The 23,677-nt window shown below is 39.4% G+C and overlaps 1 protein-coding gene across 2 annotated transcripts in view; it reads left to right on the top strand.

The window, feature by feature from the left end:
• Positions 1 to 7,690: 7,690 nt before the first annotated feature.
• Positions 7,691 to 23,677, top strand: part of PRKCZ (protein kinase C zeta) — a 45,429-nt gene continuing 29,442 nt past the window's right edge. Inside the window, exons 1-5 of one of the 2 annotated variants that reach the window (XM_068414283.1) lie at positions 7,691 to 7,838; positions 9,202 to 9,406; positions 12,738 to 12,859; positions 15,493 to 15,582; positions 15,982 to 16,032. In XM_068414283.1, the coding sequence (XP_068270384.1) occupies positions 9,336 to 9,406; positions 12,738 to 12,859; positions 15,493 to 15,582; positions 15,982 to 16,032 (334 nt within the window). In that variant the 5' untranslated portion in view covers positions 7,691 to 7,838; positions 9,202 to 9,335. Of the gene's footprint in view, positions 7,839 to 8,090; positions 8,349 to 9,201; positions 9,407 to 12,737; positions 12,860 to 15,492; positions 15,583 to 15,981; positions 16,033 to 23,677 lie in introns of those variants that run through there. The other variant, XM_068414282.1, reaches the window with a different exon arrangement.

The raw sequence follows: 23,677 nt of genomic DNA on the forward strand, positions 1-23,677 counted from the left end.
AGGAAATGCCCTATTCAACTCTAATTTCATGATGCCCATAATAAACAGAAAGAAACTAAATTTGATGTCAGTTGAACGCTGACTTTGGATGGGTTGTGCTAGCATCAAGGGGGATGGGGGGGAAGTATGTAACAAATCAGAAAGCCCTTTTTCTGTGCTGTAACTGAAAGCATTCGTATTCCTTTCAGCAATTTAGAGTACTGCTCTATGGACTGACGTGTCTGTGAGAAAAAGAGTGGGATATGTGTTAATGTAATCATGCTAAATGTGGGGTGTTAATAAAATGTAGATATACAGAAATTGGAGCTTCTATAAACGGACAAAATAGACATTCGAACTATTGAGCTGGAAGATAAAATGCAGTAGAAGGAAAATCAAAATAACCTCAGAGATTTCAGCCCATAATGAAATCCTGCCTATTCAGTGCCCAAGGGCTTGTAAAACTCTACTTGGGCCTTGACAACAGAAGAGAAAGTACCATTCTGTACTTGTGAGTGCTTTCTGTGGGGCACTTATGCAGACTACTGTATTTATGTTAAAAAATAGCTCTTGCTGCCTCAAGAGGTTGAAAAGAATCAGAAAGCACAAGACGAAGAAGAGCAAGATACTGCATGATGTGTTTGAAAGTAATGCTGGCAGTGATAGCACTATTAAGAGGTTAATATACAGAAATGTCTGTCCTGTTTCTGGGTAAAAATGAAAGCATTTATCCAAGTTAAAGTAAGAGCTCTCACATCAGTTCTTAGCTGGTTTGCTAATCCAATAGATAATGTAGTGAAACCAATTTAACTCAATGAGGCTTCTGCTGTTGGTACAACAGAACACTTAAAACGATTGCTCTGATTTTAAATACTCAGAGTCATTAACCTAAGCAAGCACTTCACATTCGGAGGAGAACAGCACCCCTGCGTATTTGTCTGTGAAGTAGAATAGATAACAAAAAGCTTATTGAAAGTTACTGAGAATATTTTCATTAAAAAAAAGTCTGAAGCAACTCCCTCGTGCCCTCTTTATTATAGCAACTTAAAACACTTGCAATGGTTGAAAGCTTGTTTGTTGTTATAATAATACTGCGTGCAATATATGTTACAAACATACATAGCTAATTCTTCTGAATGAAAACTGAAGGAAAATTTGGCAATGAACAAGTCTATTTGGATGGATTTGGTAGCTGAAATGAGAAAGGCGTTGTCTCTTTCTGCCTTCATAGCTTGTGTCTTAAATGAAATGTCTTTGAGGATCTAAGCCCATCATTACATAATGCATTAGAGATCTGCTCTCTCCTTTTACCAGCTTTATGTCATGGCTATTCCTCTTTATGTCATGGCTATTCCTTTTACTAAGTCCTGCACAGTAAAAACAAATCTGAGAAGACAGTCAAACCCAGGCTGTCAGAAAATATAGGACCAACAGAAGTACTCAGATATTATTGGGAGTTCACTGTTCCGCAAAAAGATTGGCCCAAAAAAAGAAATCCAAATATCCCTCATTTCTGAGGTATCTGAAACCTCCAGATTCACCTAGAGCACTCTAGATTTAGGACCAACCAACACATAGGACTAATTCCACTGAACGAAAGATCCCTCTAGCCCGGTGTCCAGTCTCCACTTTTTGGTATAAAGTCTGTCATGGAGTTGCTGAGTACGTGCATCTTTTACTGAGATCAGTATTGGGTAAGCAATCTGAATGAGAAGGACACTGGGAATTACCTCTGCTAGCCCAAATATCACAAAACTCTCAATTTTCATGCATTGGTTTACCAGACAGGGCAAGGAGGACATTTTTGTTTACAGAGTAATAAATAATTGGCCAGCTTTAAGGGTAGGTATGTGGAACAGGCATAGCTGGAAGTAGCAAAATAATATATAGGCCATAGAGTTATTCCAGTATTACAATTACTACAGTCTTAAGATTAAATAAAGATTGAGTGATGAAATACAGAGTAATCTGTAAAACATCTGGTGTAATATTCCATCCAGACTGTTCTTCCTTTATTGCTACATTTCTTTCAGGGTTAGACAAACACAAAAGATCTATTTCTGTACATCTTAAACTTACCACGTTTTTCTAGATATATTTAAGATTATCCTACGCTCATCTTTCCAGGTTGTGTGTGCAACTTTTACATATACAAGCTCATATGTGTATGAGGATAAAAAGACAGAAGGATTCTAGATATTGTTTATAAACTATAGTGCATATAGTATTTTAAAATTGAACCTGTATTTTATAAAGAAGAAACATTTAATATGTCAGCTATGATTATTCTCAGGTTGCCTACAATGGTTGTTCTGTGCATGCTTATTGAAGGATCCATCAGGCACTTCTTGGATTTGGAGTATCTTGAATTAAGAATGCCTGTCTTTCAATCAAACTGAATGCTGGCTGGGCCAATAATGAGAACTTAGGACAGCACAATTAAGTCTGGTCCAGGGAAAGCAATAAAAAGAGGATTCTTGAGGAACCAAGGTGAAAACTTGGTTTTCACCAAGTTAAGGGTTAAGTCTTTTTTGTTTAAAATTACCACCATTTTCTTCCATCCTCTGAAATGACAACTGCATGTCTTCAATGGTAGAAGCATCCATTTTCTTTCTTCCACAGTTTCTTTCACTGTTACCTTTCAGAAGAGGGATCGTTGCTTTGTAAAGGATCAGGACCAGGTTATGCAGCAAGAAGAAAGGAGCTCCTGTGATTTACAGTGTGTGGTTGCTGGTGAACACATACAAAAGGAAAGTGGGCAAAAATTGTGTCTACAGAGACAGGTTGTTTAAATATCCTGAAAAAATAAATACAGAAGCATAGAGGTTTGATTTTATTTGCTTTTAAACATATGTAGCTTGGGCTACCCATAGAATTCTTTATTCTCCTGGCTAATGTGGTGTCAACAAAAGAGAGTTGGCTTCTGGGTGCTTCTATCTTATATAAGACAGACAAGTAAGGGAGGTGTTGACTTAAAATAGTCTTGAAACATTATTCATTTTGTCTATTTTAACATGGGCTAGAAAAACACTAATATTCAGTCTAGCAAGAAAATCTGCAAAGAATTACCATGGTGATTTCTGATGTTACGTAGGATGTATACTTTACTCCAGTTTATGTTAAAATATATTAATGCTTTGCCTTATAATTTTTATTCAGACTTAGTGGCATTTGGCCCAAATTCATTCCCACTGGATTCAATGATTTCACTGCTGTTGACTACAACAGAAACTATAGCTTGTCTCTTGCTTGGCAAAAAAAAAGAGTAAGTAGGCCTGCATGTGTGCACGTGTTGCTGGTTTGACCTGCTAAAGACAACATTCTGTGGGGATGCATTTTCGTTCTAGAGTGACACAGAACTGGTTAGTCACATTGCACATATATTTGAAGACAGCAGCCGTCTCTTTCCATTTATCTGTTGTTTAGTTCATAGTCTGAAATCATCATTCTAATCCCTACTAAATCTTTAAAACCTTGGAAAGTTGACCGGTCCTAATGAAGATCTTAAGTCTAGCTGAAGATCTTAAGTCACTAATTCAAGTAATAACAGGATACCTGTCTTCTCATTCTACTGAGGTAAAACTAGTACTAATTGACCCTTTTTTTCCAACAATTGTCTTTAAGAACTAATTATTATAATGATGTCTTAATTGAAGCATTTAGGAGGGAGAAAAGGAGAAGGATTTTTTTTGGTCAACCTTGTCAGAAACATACAACTACTTTGTGGATAGAGCAGTTAAAAAAATAAAAAGTAATTTCAGCAAAGAAAAGGTGGAAAAATCTGTGAGTCCTGCCACCCCATCATCAGGTTTAAAAACTTACAAGTCTATATCTTTTTGTCTAAATTTGTAAGAACTTTGTACATAATCTATTCTGTGAGGAGTCCGTATAGTGCAATGATTCTTCAACAACCTTCAGAAGTAGGAACATTCCCAATAGTTGTGGTCATTGAAGCAATGAAGGTCCTAGCTGAGTCACTCGCTAATTAATATCTTGTTTCAGACCACTCTTCATCTGATTTTACAACACTTTCTCCATTAACTGAATGTTTTAATGTGGTAAATATCCCAATGCCCATGTTGCATAAGTGCTTCATAAATATTTAAAGAGTTGCCCCACTTGTGACTTGTTTTAACCAAGAGTATTGTTCACAAGAATAAGCCACCACATTTGTTTACTAACTCAACTGCAAGAACTTCATATGCTGAAATACAAAATATGGCTTACTGCATTCTACTAAGAAAAAACATTCTTTTTAATGGCTATAAATTGGCTTTTATGCAACCAAAACACCCAGCACCATCTTCAAATCTCTCTCCCATTGTTTGTAGCCTGGATTCACAGACTCACTTTTTTTGGGTCTGTACTTATCTTTACAATACCAACTTGTACATACTCCTTTCTTTCTTTCTTTCCGCAGCAGCTGTTGCTGGCAGAATAACAATAGGTTAATATAAAGCACGAGCACTCTCACAGATCTGTACATCAAAATGTGAAAAAAAGAACTGCTGAGATTGTTTGCAAAGGGAGATTGGAGCTATTTGGAAAAGTTAAAATGCTTTTCCATTAGACAAATGCATCTATCCGTAGATCAGAAAGAGACAAACACACAGTGGAAACAATAGGCACAAGAGTTAAAATATAATAAAATTCAATATGCACAATCAGTTTCAGAGGCAGCAGGTACCTTCCAAAACCATGCATTACTTACAGGTCTTAAGCAGGATGAGTAAAGACAAGATAAAATTTGTTTCTGTTTCTTGGTTATGCTGAAGGCCAGCTTGAAGAGAAAACGGTTCCCTCTGACCTAAAAACAGAAAAAGAGTGTACATTGTTAGTTTTTTCTCCTGGTTTTGTAGGTATTTGTGCCAAAATGCCAGTTACAAGTACTACATCTGCGGTATCAAATTATTTTTACAGTATTTACCAAGCTACATAACTTTTCAATCCAGAAACATTCTCATTTCCTCCTGGCTGTAGTGTATAAAATTATATTTGACAATTAGTTGTTTCTTTTGAGTGATGCATGTAAAGAAAATGCTCTGAGATATTTTGGAATATTATTCCTTTCACTGAAAAGGTTAAAAGACACTACTTTCTTCATGTGAAGCCTGGAATAAATCATTTTGGTTTCACTCTGTGGATTCAGTGAGGTATTTAGGTGCTTCATTTTTTTAAGCACCTAAAAATTTAGGGCAAATTGTTCTCTGAATACCCACTAAGTAGCAAATGTTTTTTTGAATTTTAAAAAGGAAAATACAGCTAGAAAACCCTTGTGCTGGAGTGAGATTAACAGACATTAATACATACGTCTGGTGCCTAGAGCAGTACTTTGGATTAATGCTATCATTAACCCCAAATAATTTTTTTCCCTTTAAACCAATTTTTAAAGAACAGTTCTCAACAGCCTGTAGCATTAAAATAAAGAACTAGCACTTAGAAGAATTGTATATACAACTGTGTTTCCCAGACAGTTGCCTAGGAATATCTTGCCATCTGCTGGAAATGTGCGGATATACATGCTTAAATCAGGCTTCAAAGTTACTGTCAGAGACAATCGTACAATGAAATAACGAAGGAGACATGAAGTTCGAAAACCAGCACTCTGGATGTTCATAACTTTTAGCCAAAACGACAATTCAATAACGATGTCACATCAGACTACTAGGCTGCAGCAGTTGAAATACCAACACTAGATTCCTTAGCAAATTGGCGTTCTCTACTGCCACTCAAATTTCAAGCACTGAAAATGTACCTAATCTTCAGTTCTCAGTAAGTTGTGCTAGGAAAAAATAACCATAATAAACCCACAAAACCTCAAATCACAGTTGTGAAGAACTGCACCCCCTTTTATCTCCCAACCTAACAACTCAAGGAGCTGAAGTCGTCTAATTGACATGACAGGGAGATCAAAGTCTAGCTTGCCCTGAAAGAGTTATGTTTGAGGACATATCTTACATAATGTTCTCCATTTTAAGCAGAGCAAATCTGGAACACATGTAGATTTAAGGGCCCGTTTTGAAACCATATTGATATCTCCCACTAAGATAAAATCAACAGCGGATACACAAATAATTCAGATTAAAGACTGATAAATGAAACCATTTGGTGCATTTCCCTGCTGTCAGGGAAAACATCTAGACTGAGGGGAATAAGTTTTGCCACTTTACTGCTACTTAAACTAGTGTTAACTGTTATTTATTTGGATTTTGGAAGATTGCAGAAACACCAAAAGAAGGCTCAGGGCTACACTGATGCAAACTCACCAACACATACACACCCACAAACCCCCATAGAGATATTGTGAAAGTGCTAAACGGTGTCTAAAAAGAACCTGATGTAGGTGTATACGAGGGAGTAGCAGGAGACTAAGGACTGATTTTTTTTTTCAAAATACAGATTATGACTGCTCAACTCCAGGTAGTAAAAAAAAAAATCTAATCGTTGTGACACCTCGGTTTGGTTTATTTTTCAAATTAGGTGGGTTAGTGTTGCCCAATGGGAGATATAAATAGATCAACAAAAGGCCCAAGGCAAAGTTTTTGCTTGTGTAGATTATTTGCTTGGAAAATCGTTTTAAGAAACACACGGCAAAGAGCCGTTGGCCGGTAAAAGGAGCATTTCCACTAGGGGACACTCCGAGTTCACTATCCCACGGCTTCAGCTCAAGAACAGGGAAAGCCGCGGTCTCCTTTATACAGGAGACGGCTTTGCTTCAATCATAGCTGATTCACAGTTTGAAATCAAAAGTATCATTAGAAAAAAAAACCACTTTATAAAGCTAAGGGCATTAACCACTTCACAGACATGCTCTTGTGAAATTGTGGTCAATTCAACAACACCGCTACAACGTATTCCCTTGGCTTTCCTCTGCCCTCTGCTCTGGCCACTCGGAACTCTAGTATCGTTTATCTTTGGTACTTTATTTCCTCTTTATTATCTTGGCCGCGGTTGTCCGGCTTTAACAGTTTTGAATGAAACCTCTTAAGGCTGGAGGCTGTGTTTACCCTCACGGGAAATCATCCTCCTGTGGCAGTGAGGTGAAGCAATTCTGACAGCTTCTGTGCGGCAGCCAGGCCACCGGGTCGGGGGTGGGTGCTGGCGGGGTGTCCTTTGGGGGGCGGGCTGGTTTTGTGTCAGGGCGGGGGCTTTTTTGGAGGGCGAGCGAGAGCCTGTGGGCGACCACGGCAAAGACCCCCCCGGCTCCGCCCGCCCTCCCCTCAGGCCTCCCCGGGCGGCACCGCCGCCGCTCCCGGGCTCCGCCCCACGCCTCAGCCCCGCCCCGGCCCAGCCCTGTGCCGGCCCCGCGCCCCCTGCAGCCCGCCCGGCGCGGGGCGCCGCTTACAGGGCAGCCCAGGGGAGCCCGCCGGTGCCACCGCGCTCCTCCCGCCGAGGGCGAGCCCCCGCCAGAGGCCTGCGGCAGTCGGGACAGCTCACTACCTCTCCAGAGGGCTCCGGGGCGGGCAGAGGCGCAAGCTCGCTGCCCCCACAGCGCGGTAACGGCGGCAGCCGCCTCTCCTCTCAGGCCTGGGGCCTCCTTCCGCCACGGCGCTGCCGCGTCTCGGGGCGCGAAGGCGCCGCACGGGCACGGCGAGGCACCGACACTGTCCGGCGGGGCCAAGGCGAATCGCGGCAGCGGCGCGACCCCGGAGCGCGGGCGGCAGCGGCCCCGCCCGGGCGGGAAGGGGAGCGCGGCCCGCCGGCCCCTGCCCGCTGCTCCCGGCCCCCCGCACCTGTCACCTCAGCCGCCACCCTCACGGGAGCGGCGCGCTTGCCGCTGGCTTCTCCGATTGGCTGCAGGTGTTCTCCTGCCGCTTCCTCGCTGGCTTTTGATTGGCTGAGACGCTCCTCCTCCCCAGGTAACGGTTCCAGGTCTATGATTGGTCGCGGGTGGGCGGCATCCTTTTGGGGATTGGCTCCAGGTGAGTCGGAGCTCGCTATTGGCTGACAGGTAGTGTAGGAGGTGTTCTATTGGCTGTGGGCGCTAACCTTCTTAGTCCGCCATGTTCGGCGCGGTGGCGCCGTTGCCACTAGAGCCGGCGGGAGAGGGGGGCTGAGGGGGGCAGCGGGCCGGGGCTGAGGGGAGCCGGGGGCTTCTGCCGCCGCGCGCCGCCTGCGCTGCCGCCGCTCTCCCCCGGGGACCCGCCGGCAGGGAGGGCGGGGAGGAGCCCAAGTCCTACCGCAACTTCCTCGCGGGACTTTGAGCAACTTCGGGCCGTGGAGGTGTAGCCGAGCGCCGCTGGGACGCGGGCGGAGGCGCGGGCCCCGGGTAGGGCGTCCCCTCAGCTCCGGGGCGTCCCCTGCTCTCGGCGGGCTCGCGGAGCAGGCGGGAAGCGGGACCGCGGTGGGAGCTCCCTCGGTCGGAGCAGGTAGGAGGAAGCGGCAGCCCCGAAGGCGTTGGGGGGGGGGGCCGGGGGGAGCCCACTCCACGCGCTGTCCCCGCCGTCCCGGCACGGAGCGCGACAGCAGCCGGCAAAGTCCCGGCGCGACCTCGTCCCGGGCGACAGTGTCGCCTCCCGGTCGCTCCCCACCCGCGTTGCGCCCAGCCCGTGTCTCCGGGCGCTGAGGGGTCCCTGGGGCCGGGCGGGAAGGGGCTGCGTGTTCCTCCTCACCCCCCCGGCAGAGGCAGGGTCGGGGGGCCGGAGTCTGGAGGCTCTCCCCGGTGCCCATGGCCCCGCTTCCCCGGCCAGCGGGGTTGGGGAGCTGTCTGAAAATACCTCTGTGTGTGAGGGAGGGTGGTGGTGATCCCGAATAAACAGGATGTTTGTCAGCCTCCAGTCGTCAAGGTGACTTAAATTGCCCCTTGGAGTTCCTCTCCTGCTGTTCTTGGGTAAATTTCTAACCAACATTAATTGATTCCAGTCTTCCATGTATACAAAAACTATTTTGAATTAAAATACTCTTTGAAAGAAAAGAGCCAGAAGCTGTGTTGATGAATAAGTAAAGATTTCTTTGGAGTATTTTTGGCCAAGAGGGAACTGCTGGATGTTTTATTTAAAAACATCCTTAAATGTTTGGGATATTTCTGTAAGACTAAATTGTACAGCGTATTTTTAACTGATCTCGTTTAATTTCTGTGCGGGTCAATGGTCTTGTATGTTTTCCTTTTGATTTTGTGCTGTTCTATGTATAACTATTTGCATTTGTAAAATTTGACATAACTTGTTTGTTTAGTAGAGTGTGTGTATATTCATCTGTATTCTGGTTTTTCTTTCTATGCAGCTGGATTGAAAATCATCTGGAGAAGAAACGTGTATTTCACATCTGAAGCTGATTCAGAATTAAATGAGTTATCTGCCTTGAATGAACTTATTTCTATATATTTATAATCTCATTTAGACTGCTAAATACAGACCATGCCTAGCAGAATGGGCTCAAAAATTGATTTGAACAAAGACTTCATCAGAGTAAAAACACATTATAGTGGGTAAGTCAGCATGTTCTCTCATATGTGTTGTGTCTTGTCTAATTTTGAAGTGTGTTGAGCAGGAGTTCGTAGTCTGACCTAGTGATAGAGTAAACAGGGCATTGGTGGATTTGTAATTAATGTCAGATCAGGGAGGTAAACTTCTGGGCTATTAAAACACCAACCAGACTCCTGCAGCATGCTGATTGTGGAAAAGAGTTGATAGCTTATTTTTTTGTCTCGAAAGAAGGGAAAGTGTGCAAAACGAGCGTACAGTTGTGCTGGGTTGATGTGTTATTGATTTCTGTTTTGTTACAAGTGTTCCTGGTCACGGACAGGTGTAGATCCATCTCTTGCATCCAGATGCAGTTATAGATGTGTGTTAACTGCTTTGTGAACTCCGAATGAAAGATTTGTACCATACATTTGCCTTTACTAATGATTATTTTCTGCTCCATAGTTTTATCCTATACCTCTGAACCATGTCGTACATAGGCTTAGATTGAAGAGAACATCTGAACTTCAGATACTTGTGTGAGGCACTTCTCTGAGATGCACGGATGTGCGTGCTTCCCTGAAACAGCAACGGGAGAGCTGCCTTAGCTCTGTAAGGGAGGGCACTATACACACAGAGAACTTGGTGTGAACAATTTGGGATAGCTTCCTGGCAGATAGTGTTGATGTAAAGTGAAAGGAGTGTGTCTGTAGGGCATGTCTGCGCAGAAATGGAGGAGATGATAATACTTGTGGATTTGTAATCTCACTGTGATGTTTGCTTGTTTAATGCTATTCTCACTTGAGGCAGACCAAATAATCTGTCAATTTACAAAACAAGAGTTCCAAACTCAACGAATTTTTTTTTTTGTTCTACTGATCAAATTCTGTGAGTAAGAGCTGACTATTTCTGGCATTATAGACTGTGTAACTGATTATCTGAATATCTCCTTTAAAGTACTACACTCATCTTTTGAATAAATTTGATAAACTGCAGGAAATCATTGATGCTGGACAACTTCAGATTTAAGGACAAGCTCATTCAGGTAGCTGCTAAAAAAAATTAAAATAAAATAATAGTACAATATATAATTTTGAAATCCCAGTTAAAAATCTAAGCATGAGGAAGTTCTAAAACACGTGAATGTTGAGTCTGTCTCTGTGGAGTCCTAGTATCTTAGGTATTCGTGTTTCTGGGTGTGACAGAGTTCCTAACATAGCATAGTATAAATAACTGCATAAGTAGATTGCAAAAGAAAGTAAACTTGTGTAATTCCTATTTCATTATTACAGTTACTTAGTTTATCTGGTTTTTACCTGGTTACTTGAAATCACTTCATTTGAATAAATCAGTGATGCAGTATCGTTTGCTTTATGTTACCTTGGTTCTAAATGATGACACATTTATCTATCAATGTGAATGATTCTCTTCCTGTAACTGCTCATATGTAGTTACTGGTCGTTAGTTCTTCATATTACTTTGTAGTGTCCAGTTTCAGATACCTGACAAAAAAAAGTGTCCTGTCATATTCTTTAGCGTTAAACAATGAATTATTTTCATTTATATGTACCCCGATTGCCTAATGTGGCTATATAGACATTAACATTAAACACAGTAAATCTCAAAGGAACATGGATATAATTGGGATAATAATAATTTGAATAAATCTCATTAATGTTTGCAAATGCAATAGGTGCTATGTAGCATACTTCAGCTGTGGTTTGTCCAACATGAAGTTTATTAATTTACATGTAGAATGGCAGTGTCATCTGTTATAATAATTTTAACAAGTCCAGAGTTACTGTAGATACTCCTTGATTTCATGAGTAGCTTGCAGTGGTGGTGCATTAAATAATGAGCTGCATTTGTTAGTGACCTTGTCTTGGTGCAAGGCATTGCACCAGACCTCAAACACTACTTTGAGAACTGGTTTCTTACTTTTGTAAGTGCATAAAATAGGACTTTCTTGACAGGGGGATGTTCCTAAACTCGGCCTCACCTGACAGCTCTCAGTATTGTACAATAATATGGTTTTACAAGTTGGCAGTTAACATACATACGTCTTTTTCCATTGTTATTATGAAGAATTATTAAGTTTCTGTTCTTTGAGAACTTTACAAATGGTAGATTAAAGGCACACATGAAAAGGTAGCAGTGCTTTTAATCTGAAAGTGAAACGTAGTATAGTTCTTTAAAATAGTTGTTTTAGAGCTTTGCTTACTGTAATTTTTCTCAGCAAAGGCAAAATGCAAAGTCAGTGCATATAATTTAAAATGTAAGTAATAGAATTTAAGATTCTTAGTTCAGTGTAGTACCTTTCAGCTTCTGGTTGAAAGACTTAAGTAGGCAAAACATGTAATATAACGTGTTCTCTAAAATGACTTGTAACACAGTATGAAAATAGGAACACTCATTCATACTGGGAACCTTCTGGTATACTTCATTAAACTAAGAAGGCAAAGAATTGAATATGCTGGTAGCCATTAACTACAGAACTGTTTCCTGCTTAGCCCCTAGAAGGGTTTGAAAGCAGAGATGACTTAAGTACATCTCCTCTTTCTTCCTGCACTTGTTTAATCAGCTGGTTTCCTTGAGTCTGTCATTTGAAAAATATTTAGAAAACAGGAGGAAGTCTAGTTTGTATCCTCAGATTTTGATTTGCCTAATATTTTCTTTTTTCTTTTTTTTAAAAAATCTTCTGCTTTGACAGTACCGTGTGGGCTTTCCTTATACCAAGAGTTACTCTCACAAATGCCTGAGCATACTGTATGGTTCACATTAGCAGAGTTCAATATTGGGTTCATGTTCTCCAAACACTATAAAGGTAGAGCACAAGAATGCAGGATTTGAGTAAGATTTTATCTGATTTTTTTTCTTGTAATGATACCTTTTGAGAATTCACCTAATCAAAGCTTTCTTTCTAACAGTGTAGCAGATGTGAGCAAAAAACTACATTTTAAAAGGATTTTACGGTAATTGAGATTTTACTTATCCTGGTACTTCTTCCATCAGGAGATAAGATTAGATTCTTACAAATATTATGGGTTTTTTTACAACACTTAAAATGCTGACAGGTATAATAAAGGAACTTGACTCGCCCAAATAAACATGCATTAAAGATAGATCATTAACACAGTTAGTTCCTCCATACTGAAGTATTTTTAAGAAGTTAAACATGGTGAGATGTGATTCTGTTGGCTTCTGGCAACTCATTTACATTAGTGGGAGCATTTTAGATGAGGGATGCTGATTCTGTAAGTATCATTTTGCAGCTTAGAGTCTATGGATGGAATTGTTGGAATATGCAGGCTAATGCAGATATTTTCTGACAAAAGGTTCTGATTTCGTCTCGTGCAGGGACATCCTGATAACAAACTTGGATGCGTCAATGAGCTACGATGAACTTTGTGATGAAGTGCATGAGATGTGTAATTTACAACAGGAACAGCCAATTACCCTCAAGTGGATTGATGATGAAGGTATTGTACTGAAATACTACTTAGGTGTTCTTGGGTTTATTGTTGGTTGTGGTACAAAGAAGGGGCGTTGAGGAAACTGTCTAAACAAGTTTCATATTGTGGGGTTGCTTTTTGTTTCTAAATACCCTGTCTTACAAAGCAAAGAGCTTGGAGAAGTGAGCCTCAAAACATCAAGCTTGTGCTGCACTTGAACTCACTTCTGTAGAATTGAAGGCTTTGTAGAACTTTAGTATTTTACTATTCCATACTTACATGCTGAATGCAAAGTTTGTTTTAATTTCAGACTTTCATAGGCCTAATGCCATACTCCTCAAAAGTCTCAATTTCAAATTCTTGGAAAGATCACTTTGATTTAACCCTGTCAGCTTCCTGAATGACACAGGCATTTGTGTCTTCTGAATTGGGATTTGTCTCTTGAATGAGTATGCTTCTGAGAAGCAGTGCAATTGTGGTATCAGGAGACTGGTTTTAACTCTTCTGGGATTTTTGTATTTTGTGCAAGGTCGGTGCTAAGAATGCCAGTAATGGTAATTGGCTTTCTTTTTCTATGTTGATTATCCCTGGCAGCTGCATGATTGTCACTGATTGTAGTGACCAAAGAGCCGAAGAAAATGAATTTTCTGTTGGGCTTTTTTAGTGTTTATGTTTTTGACAAGATCCAAGTGTTTAAACTGTAATTCACTTATAATAAAACCCCATAAACATATAAGAAATGTGGATTGTTGATTTGCAGTACAAATAATTCTTTTGTCTTTCATGTTGCATTATTGCAGTGTTTATAGATCATCAAGAGCAGTGGCCTTCAAAGAGGGGTAGGTGCACCCTGGGGTGCATCTTTTTTAAAAAGAAGAATATTTTAAAAAAAAAAGAAATTAAGCTTTACTTGATTTAGTATGTGGATCAGCACTGGTGGTGTCACTTGTCCCATATGTAATATGGTCACGTGTCATATATGGTGGGCAAGGTGTGCTGAGGGAAGAGGGGATGTTCCACAAAGTTGTAAGGGTTGAGAGTGACACCCTCGCTCCTTTGCTCCCTTTCAGTGTATCGTGACGTACTGCAGTTTACACGTGCCTGGTTAAGTGGATTTATGGATTAATTATCTAGTTTTAACTAAAATAACCCTCACGAGGTAATGCTAATAATGTGAGCACAAGCAGACAACAAGAAAATGGTGGAGCTGATGTTTCTCTTACTCCTAAGTATGAACTCTGTCAGCCACACCACAGAGTAAAAACAATGACTATCTAATCAGATCTGACAAGAAGTCAGTCAAAAAGATTCAAAATTGTTAAGAACAGTATTTGAAATATATATTTACATCCACTATTTGTAATGATGATCCTTGCCCTAAGTGTATGTTGTGTTTTGGGATAATAATGATAGTATGAAGACATCATGATTAGCAAGACAGTTAAAAACTAAGTATCCAGAGGAAGAAGACAAACGTCTACCTCTTTTTTTCACTGATGTTTTAAGTCTTGGGATACTCAATTTGGTACTTCGCAAAACTTCACAACGCACTTCTTTCATTTGGATCTAGGTATCTTTGTGAGGTATCTTTTTTTAAGCTATGACACCATTAAAACCTAGGATTGAAATAAATGGGGCTTAGAACCAGACCTTTGAGTTACTGTATCATCAAATGTTAAATGAAGGTTTTCAAAAGTCATGAAGCATGTTCAATCACATAGCTTTCACTAAAAATATTTTAAATTAATTTTTAATATTTTGAGAGGTAAGTTTTTGTACCATTAATAAAAATACTAAAATTTTTGTTGTATTTATGTCATCCTTTTACAATTCCTATCTTTATGTATGTTTTTATAATATATATGATTTAGAAATGTACATATTGCGGGTTTGTGCTCAAAAATGATGGGATGTGCTGTCAAAAAAGTGTAGAGATTACTAATCTTAGAGGTTATCATGGGCTGTTAAAACAGTATTTCTGTCTACCAGAGAGGTATTCTGGTATTGTCTTCCAATTTAGATGTTTAAGTAAAAGTGTCCTCCCTTAACCTGATTAGGATTTATACCTTGGAAAGGTCATCTTCTGATAGGTAGGTCTCAGTAATGCGTGTGTTCTGGCTTAGCTTCCAGTTCTCCCAAGAAGCTTTTCCAGTGCCTTGTTTCTCTGGCACCGACAAATTAATTCAGTGTTTTTTTTATGGAACATCACCAATGTATCACATGATTAGTGCCAAATCCTCCTGAAGTCCCTTCTGTTAGCTGAGCAGGGCCATCTTTGGGCTATCGCTCCTTCAGAGCTTCAGAGAAATAGTTTTTTATTTTCACTGCTTCAAGGCTAGTACCCATACCACAGGTAGTCTTTAGTCTTCCAAATCTTACTATTTAATAATGTTTTGGGGGTACTGTTGACTGAATACTTGCATTCCTGCATATTTTCTTAATATAAACCTAATGGTATATGTCACATTAAATAGTAATAAGGTGTGGACAAGGCAAAAAAAATGTGTTGATATGTTTTGGCTTTGATCAAAATGCCAGCTTAATATCAAATGATTGACAGAAGAGCAATCCTGGAAGTTAGTGCATTTCTTACTGACTAATTGAAATTCTCCACTTAATTCTTCAGTCATAAATTTGCCTATGTGTTACTTTTTTGTTAGGTGACCCGTGTACCATCTCATCTCAGATGGAACTGGAAGAAGCCTTCCGTTTGTATTGTCAAAACAGAGACGAAGGGCTGATTATTCATGGCAAGTATTACACAGTTCAAGAACCTGTGTGCATTTGTTGATAATTCTAACAGCTTCTTAAATGTGAGACTGGAACAACTCCTTTGCGTGTCAAATAACATCATTATTTATGCAGCTGGTGCCCTATAGTTTGATGTTGTAAGGAAGAAGTGTTCTTCTGGTGCTGGAGCCCAAAGCTGGAACTGTACAGTAGGTTTTGAGGGGGCTTTGAGTTCTAAACTGCACAGATTTATTAATGCTGTAGTCAAGTATAAGATCTTGCTGGTATGGACCCAATTTTGATTGTTATTTCTCACACAGAATTATTTAAAGGCTTCTTTTTGTAAATATATTCAAGAATCAAGGAAAAAGTACTCCTGAGAATCTTCTCACTTAAAAAATCTAATGTTTCTGTTTTAGTTTTCCCAAGTATTCCAGAGAAACCCGGCATGCCTTGTCCAGGAGAAGACAGTGAGTACTAAAATGTTATAAAATTTTAGCTTAATTTTTCCAGTCACATGGAAAAGAAATAGATCAAAAGATTTTCATAAGCTATGTATCCATGGGGCCTGCATGGAAATCTGGTATTGTGGCCTAGTTGTAACTGTTTTCAAATTGTTTTACAACAGACCTATTAAATTGTATTGGTGCTTATTTAGCATAAACTAATGCCTTCAGTGCTATTGCTTGTTCATTAAAAGCATACAACAAACATCTGCATTGCACTTAGACTGTATGGAAATGTTATTGATAGTGGTGATACAGTTTATTTAAGGGACTACTTATTTTGACAGACTAAAATAGTCCTTTGTTCAGAAAATATTTAGCATGTTTCAAATTCTTGGTTTAGTTTGTGGCTTTATCACTGTAGTTACATTCATAGGAAATCCTTTTAAAAAATGAGAATATTACATGTGCATTTCTCTAGAGCATCATGCTTACACTATAAAGGAGCTTGGGAGTTTGCCTCAGGTTATTTCCAGAGACAAGTAAACAATCACTCTTCCAAAATGGGCCTCTACTTAAATTAGCAGTCTCTAAGTGTGGACTTCTAGTTTGTTACAGAACTGTAGACAGTTTGAAATGGAGTTTTTAAACAAAACTATTGAATTGCTAAATAATTCAATTTGCAATATATTGCTCAGACTTGTTCATATTAGGTCACGGAGTGACTGTTTCTAATAGTATGTGATCTTCTGAATCGCAGATATTTTTGTGCTGAATTTCTGTAGAATTGTAGGTTTTTCTTCCCAGTTCCCAATAATGCTTTGGAAGAAGAGTGCAGAAATCATAGTGAATGTTTTGCATTTATGTTGAAATCTAATAATATCATTGCTAGCTGTCCTGGACCTTTGTGAAATTGATATGACTTTGAGATTGCACCAGCCAGCAAAGCTTGAAATAAGTGCGTGTAATCCATTAATGGAATAAACCACGTGTCTAATATTTCAGTTCTATTTGCATTCCTTAAGAAAAGTTATTTTCGTGCTTGAAGAACCTGCCTTCTTGTATTGGTGTGATGCTGTCTGCAAGATAGAATTTGCAGCCTCCAGCATCTGAACTGATACTGTCTCTCTATTCCTTTTGCTCCTCCATCTCTGTACCTTTTTTTTTTCTGTGCCAGCCCCAACTCCCACTGTACATGTACGGCTGCTGTCGTAGAAGCAGCACCTTTTCCCTTCAGCAGGAGAGTTAAGCCATCCCCCCAGAGCAGAACGGTAGTGCTGCTGTGTGGGTGAGGTGGCAGGATTTCTAAAACATCTTGTGTCTCTTCCCAGACACTGAATGTCACCTCTCACAGGCGTTTCTAGCATCTGCTGACCTGGAGCCTTGGATACTTTATCACAATGTTTCCTGATAAAGATGGCAGACTTTTAGGCCAGTCTTTTGTATATAAAAATATTTTTTCTTTTTTTAGTAGATTAGGTGTTCTTCTGCAATTAATATTAAACAATGTTTCTGAAACGTTTAGGTGTGCATTTCTCTTCTGTGCTTACAAGGGATAGCCTTCCTGACACAAAGCGTGGTGTCTGATTGGCAGCTTCATAACTTATAGTCTCTGCTTATTTACACTGGCAGATCTTGATCTGATCTGTCACTCCTGGTGCTGCAGTGCATTGTGTAACAAAGCATGTTCCGCCGAACAATTTCTACCCATTTGTAGGACTTCCCTAATGGAATTGCCGGTTTTATCAGAGAAATACTTGTTTTTGTGACATCAGCTCCTTGACATCCATGCCATGTTTTAGTTTGTGCCTCAGCTGCTAGCTACAGCCTCTCAAGGGAGCCAGTACCACCCGTGCCTGGATACATGAGGCAGAGATGTGAAAGGGAGAGACGGGGGTAACCAGTCTTCCATTAAATATTTGCTCTTAATGTTCGGGCTGATCCTGCCTATTGTCCTTGGTGTCTAATGGTATTCAAACAGCGGCATCAGTGGAATAAAGGGAAAATGTTTCATTTCATACCTACTACATTGTAAAGCGTAAAGAATTACATGCTGAAGAAGCTAAAGAATAAAACCCAGTGAGTAATGCATGCTTTTTCTATAGATTTTATGTGTCATCATTGTGGTTGCTGTTATGAATTGAGGCCATTGATGCAGTATGTGTGTACGTGTGGTGCAGTAGATAATAGAACTCAGCATTTTGGTTATGATACAGTCGCTTTGCCTGCCACCCTCCTTTGCAGCCATAGATTGTTACAAATGCAGAGATTCCTGCTGCCTCTTGTGCGGAGGGATGTGGCTGAGAGACCTCTCGGAAACGCTGTGAAAATTGCATTGAAAGGACTCTTGGGGAATGTATTTTAGGAGGAAAAGAACAGAAGAGTGAGTGATGCTGCTGCTGCTAACGAGGGAGATTAATGAAAGAAATGTATCCAAAAAACCCTGACGGTATGTGTTCAGGGCCTGTTTATTGTAAGATTGCTGATGTAAAGATTAACTATTTAGAAGCATCATTTTCTAAGGCCTTTTTGTTGAGCTGTTTAGTGGGTTGTCTTAGATGGATGTGTTTTTATTGTGACTTATTTTGAATTAAGGTTTACTTAGTTTCTAATATTGACAGAATAAACCGTACTAGTACACTTCTGCATTTTCACATCTGAACAAATAGATACGTGTATTTAATGTTAAAATTCAGCTTGGATTTGGGTAGCTAGGGCTAACAAATTTTAGGCTTGTTTTGCTGTTGGCTTCATTAAATAGAAGAATGCAGACTAGGAAACCTTTGAATAATTTCACAAAAGAGAATGAATGTGTTTTTAATGTATAACTACTTATGGCATTAGTATGACAGCAGACTAATGTTTTTATTAGCTAATATTTCTGGAGGATTTTGCTGCCTTATTTTTTTTGGTAATGATTACACTGTGTTGTGGATGTCTCTTCTGCTCTTTGTTTATCTGCTCAGTATTTTAGCATTAAGTGTTTGGACTTGATTTTTCCTAAGCCATCTTTCTTGAAAATTTTATTATAGGGTTGAGTAAAGATATCTTACTAACCTAATTATTGTTGTGAGCTATTTTATTTTAGGTATAGATATTTGGATTTGCTTTATGTTCTGCCTGATACTACAAAACAGCTCTAAAAGGCTGCTTGCTACAGTAGCGTGGCCTGTAAATATTTTTCTAGCTCATAAGGCAGGTTTTTCCCTTCGTTTGTTACTGTATTGGCAGCAGTGATTAGGTTATTCAGAGCACGTGAGCCAATTTCATACCCCAATGAAGAAAGGAACTATTGCGACCACTGAGACTATTCTAAAGACATAGATTGGATTGCACTGGGTAATTAGGCAATTTTGAAACTGCTGGTAACCCTCTCCTGGTTTTTAGTAATTCAACTGAAAGAGGGTAAAATTGTACTGTTTTTAATGCAAGTTATATTGTTGCTTAGGAATGGAAAATAGCTGTGTCATAGTTTCTCAAGAATACCTGAAATCTCTTCCTCTGTGTAACTGTGTACCCTGTTTATTTCATACGTGGCATATTTGAAAAATGTACATGCAGATTATGAGACAGTGTAAGTTACAGAAGACAGAATTGTCGTTAAAGGTCTGTTTTGCTTATAATCATTTAATGTTTTTAATTCTAAAATAATTTCAACATTTTTCTTAGCTATGAAACATCCAACGAAGAATAAAAAGCTAGGCCTCCCTTTTGATAACTGAGGCATGAAATTATAAGGCATGCATCTGATTGTGGGGTATGATCCCTTACTCTAAGATACTGGATGTCTTAGCAGATATTGATATACCAGTAAGTAAATTATAAACTAAAAATACAATGGAATAAGGAATGCTTGGGCTAGTTTTTAAGGTGTCATAACAAATAGCCTGTGTTCTTTTTTTTTTATTTATTTATTGTGCCCCCCTCTCTTAGGTATTGCTCGGAATGTAGTATAATCATGCAGGAAAGATGTCACCTGGTTCTAGAAAACTTCTCTTGAGTGTAATGTCTAGCTCCATCCCCCTGTGTTATCTCCCATACTTCCAATCTATCTGCTTCCCACTAAGCTGGTAAATCCACTTTGGATATAGAGGCATTTGGCATAACTAAATTGGCAAGAAGGTGATGAAGCTTTTTGTTTTGTTGGAATTAGTGGGCATCTGTTAAACCTTTGTTAGGCCTGTCTGTTTTGGTAGCTTGAAAGAGCTATTTAGTGTGTAACCTTGATATGGTTATGATATGGTCAAGGTTAATGATATATTATGGTACTTTGGATTCTGTGTAATGCGTTTTAAAACTAGTTGCTCTATGCAAGTTATGGTTTTTGATGTTTAACTGAGCCACAGAAATAGCAACAGAGGCCTGCAGGGCAGATAAACGGGCTCTTCAGCATTGATCTCTTGGGTTTTTGAGTTGCTGTGTGAGAAACCAGATTTTGTGAGAGATTTCAGGTGCTGCTAATCTGAAATGGAGAACACTTCAGAAGTGAAGCCTTGTAGGACTAAGTAGTGCTAGCAGTTGGTTAGCCGCTGAGGGCTCACTGTCAGTACAAGTCTGGATGGTAAATAAATCTGAAGTAAAAAAGCAAAAAGCAGCTAACTTCAGGCATGCTGAAAGGGCGGTTTTCAGAAGAGGCATGTGAGAGTCCTGATCATCACTGTCAGTGCAAGAGTTAAGTGTTGAACAGACTGTGCAGTTCTGTCCTTAAACCACAGGGGGAAGGTAGTGACTTGAGTAGTGGAAAAATGAAAAGCTGAGATTCTCAATATTGACTAGAAAGCACCTTGTTTGTAATTCTGAAGGTCCTTTACTAGTTCTTCTGCATCTGTGAGTGCTTGTCCTTGAACTATTAGCTGGGGAGTTATTTAAAAGGAAACCAGAAACTATTTGAAGGCAAAACTTCAAGATTTTAGTATGGTCCTCATTATTTCTACAATAACATGCTCATTCTAATAATAATAGTAATGCTATTATATTCCTCTTCCAATAATTCAGGTTATCATCTACTGTGTTCTTCAGTAAAGCAGGTACAGATGCCCCGTGACTGGCACAGGTCTCCATGTTCTTTAGATCACCAACTCTGATAAAAACTATTCTTACCCACAGGGATTGCAAAGAAAGGAAAACCTGAGGCAGGCAGTGATAAAATTGATATTGTAGAGCCTGAACCAATAGGTCTGGGATTGGAACTGATCCATTAATTTCAAGGTACAATCATTGTTTTCAACAATAGCACTACAAGCTATCTCAATGTTACTTTAAACTTGTTAGAAGGAATAGCTATCATCAAATGATTTTACACAGCAGATCTCGTATTATACACAGATAATGGAGAGCACAGGAGAAATCAGAAGGGGTTTAGGTGGGAAGCAGCGTTTAAATTTTGCAGATCTGGTATAATTACCTTATTTTTTTCCGTGGGGTGAGTTGAAAGCCCCCTTCCAAAAGCTGAAAGACAAATACCATCATTAGTTTGAAAAATTCAAACATGCTTTCTTCTAACATGTTAAACATTATACCTTTCCATTAACGGACTAGATGACAGAGCAGGTATGTATCTTTCAGCTTGCTTTCCTCCTAATACGAAGCAGAAGAAGGTACTGTGAGGTACAAATGAGTCAAAACTGAAAAGTGACAGATCTGGAGAGTTAGTCCTGCTGCAAGGTAATAGTGTGCTCTGTCACACTGAGGTACTGCCTGCTTTTGTGGGTATAATATTTGCAGATGACTGATTAAATTGGAAAGAATTCAGAGAAATATGCTCAAGAGTCTTGATTTCTTAGGAAAGATAAAGCACACCTTTATGAAGTAATAGCTAAACTGAGTTTCTGTCATTCTATGAATACTGGAATAATGTAAACATTGGGAAGGGAAGTGGAACTGGTTTAGAGTGGATTGTAAGCTGAAGTAAAGGAATGATGCTGTGAAGCAAAACAGCTTGACTCAGAAAATGTGTCCTAACACTCAAGACTGTAGGAACCGAATAATGGTGTCAAGGGCATCGTGAAGGCCACCTTAAAAAGCCTTTATGAATTTGACATAAATGTTAAATCCTCTTTGGATAGCTGGTGGGTTTTCTGAACAGTTTTGCATTTTTAGTGTGATGTAATCAAATAGGTGTGATACCTATCACTGGAGGGCAAATCAAGTACTTTGATGTACACTGGAAAACTTGAGAAATAACATCAGTTGAATAGAAATGGTAATAATAATCTAAAAAAGAGGAACTCCATGCTTTTCATGAGAAGTAGGCAGGAACAGCCTGTGGTAAATGCATTGCTTAAGTTGGGGGAGTTTGGCTAATTTTAATTTCCATCATGCAGGTTACTGGTAACATAAAGTAGAACCAAATTCCTGCAGGAAACTTCATTGAGTTGCTCCTCATTTCCAGATTGTATAGAAGACAGAGGCTTTCTGTTACCAGGCTTTTATTTGTAATAGTAAGTAGTGCTTCATGTATGTACTAAGACATAGAAGTTTATTAAAAAAAAAAAGTGGCCTGCAAAGTGGATGCAGATGTAGCCTAGAAAAGAGGAATGTGTTCTGCTTCAGTAATCTGGGCTTTGTTGCATTAAGTGCTTACTAAATACAAATTATAGAGGTTTAGTTGAAGCTGTAAAATTTGTAAATGTGAAAAATGAGCAATGTGTGGATAAAAATATACCTAAATAAAGGTGTCAGTTTATTAGTTCAGGTAAGCAGAATACGGCTCAGGGATCTCTGTTGCATAAATGGAGTTTAATAGTATGGAAATGCTTCATCTCCTGCTGAAGTTGTTTTGCTACAGATTGCTTAAATATTCAAAACTTCATTTTGATCTACTTCAGTACTAAGTTAGGTAAATTAAAGAAATAATTTAAATAAGCACTGGTTCAGTACTGTTTCAGCTTGAGTAAAAAAACAGTTTAATGCAGATCTTAATTCATGTTAATAGAACATTAAATTCAGTTTTCATTATAGTAACTCTTTTAATGAAAGTTATTTTTGTTGTGGGAGAATATATGATGCAGTCATCAAAAGAAGCCTTTTGGACTTTTATTAACAATGCAATGCAAGCTTGGTTTTGTGGTGCATGTAACCACTGCGGTTTTGTAACCAGAGCAGCCAACCACACATCATGAAGGGTGTCAAGTTTAGAACTGCAGAGAAGGCCAAGTGACAGCAGGGAAAATATGAACTTTTTTCTTTCCTAAACAAAAATGCTAATCACCTTCAGAAGTGTGTATCCACCACCAGTTGTCTTTGTCCCTTTTCATAACATGTTCTTTCCAATTAGAGCAATAAATGTAGCATCCTTTTATTCTGTGTTTGGGACAGCCTTGCAAAACGCATACGTGTCAGCGAGACGCCGAGGACGTAGAACAGAGCGTGATCACTGACGTGGGCAGAGCGCCTCGTAACGAGGACATCCTCACTGCTGGAGTAGCATCCAGTCACTGAATTTAGGGAGGAGTTCTTGAGTAACGCTGTGTGCTCTGCTGTGTTATTTTCAAGTACGTCTGATAAATTAAACATAAAATCATAAAATTCTGGTTTTGGATTGCAAAATTGGGATCTTTGTAGACAAGCCATGACCCTTGCATAGAAAAATGTGTTTGAGTTCTGTGTTATTTCTTTGACAAGCAGTAAGAAGAAGCCTTGTGAAGTTATGAAGTCTCTTTTGGACGCT

This window comes from Nyctibius grandis, chromosome 17 (genome assembly GCF_013368605.1).
Source record: "Nyctibius grandis isolate bNycGra1 chromosome 17, bNycGra1.pri, whole genome shotgun sequence".
NCBI classification, from domain to species: domain Eukaryota; kingdom Metazoa; phylum Chordata; class Aves; order Nyctibiiformes; family Nyctibiidae; genus Nyctibius; species Nyctibius grandis.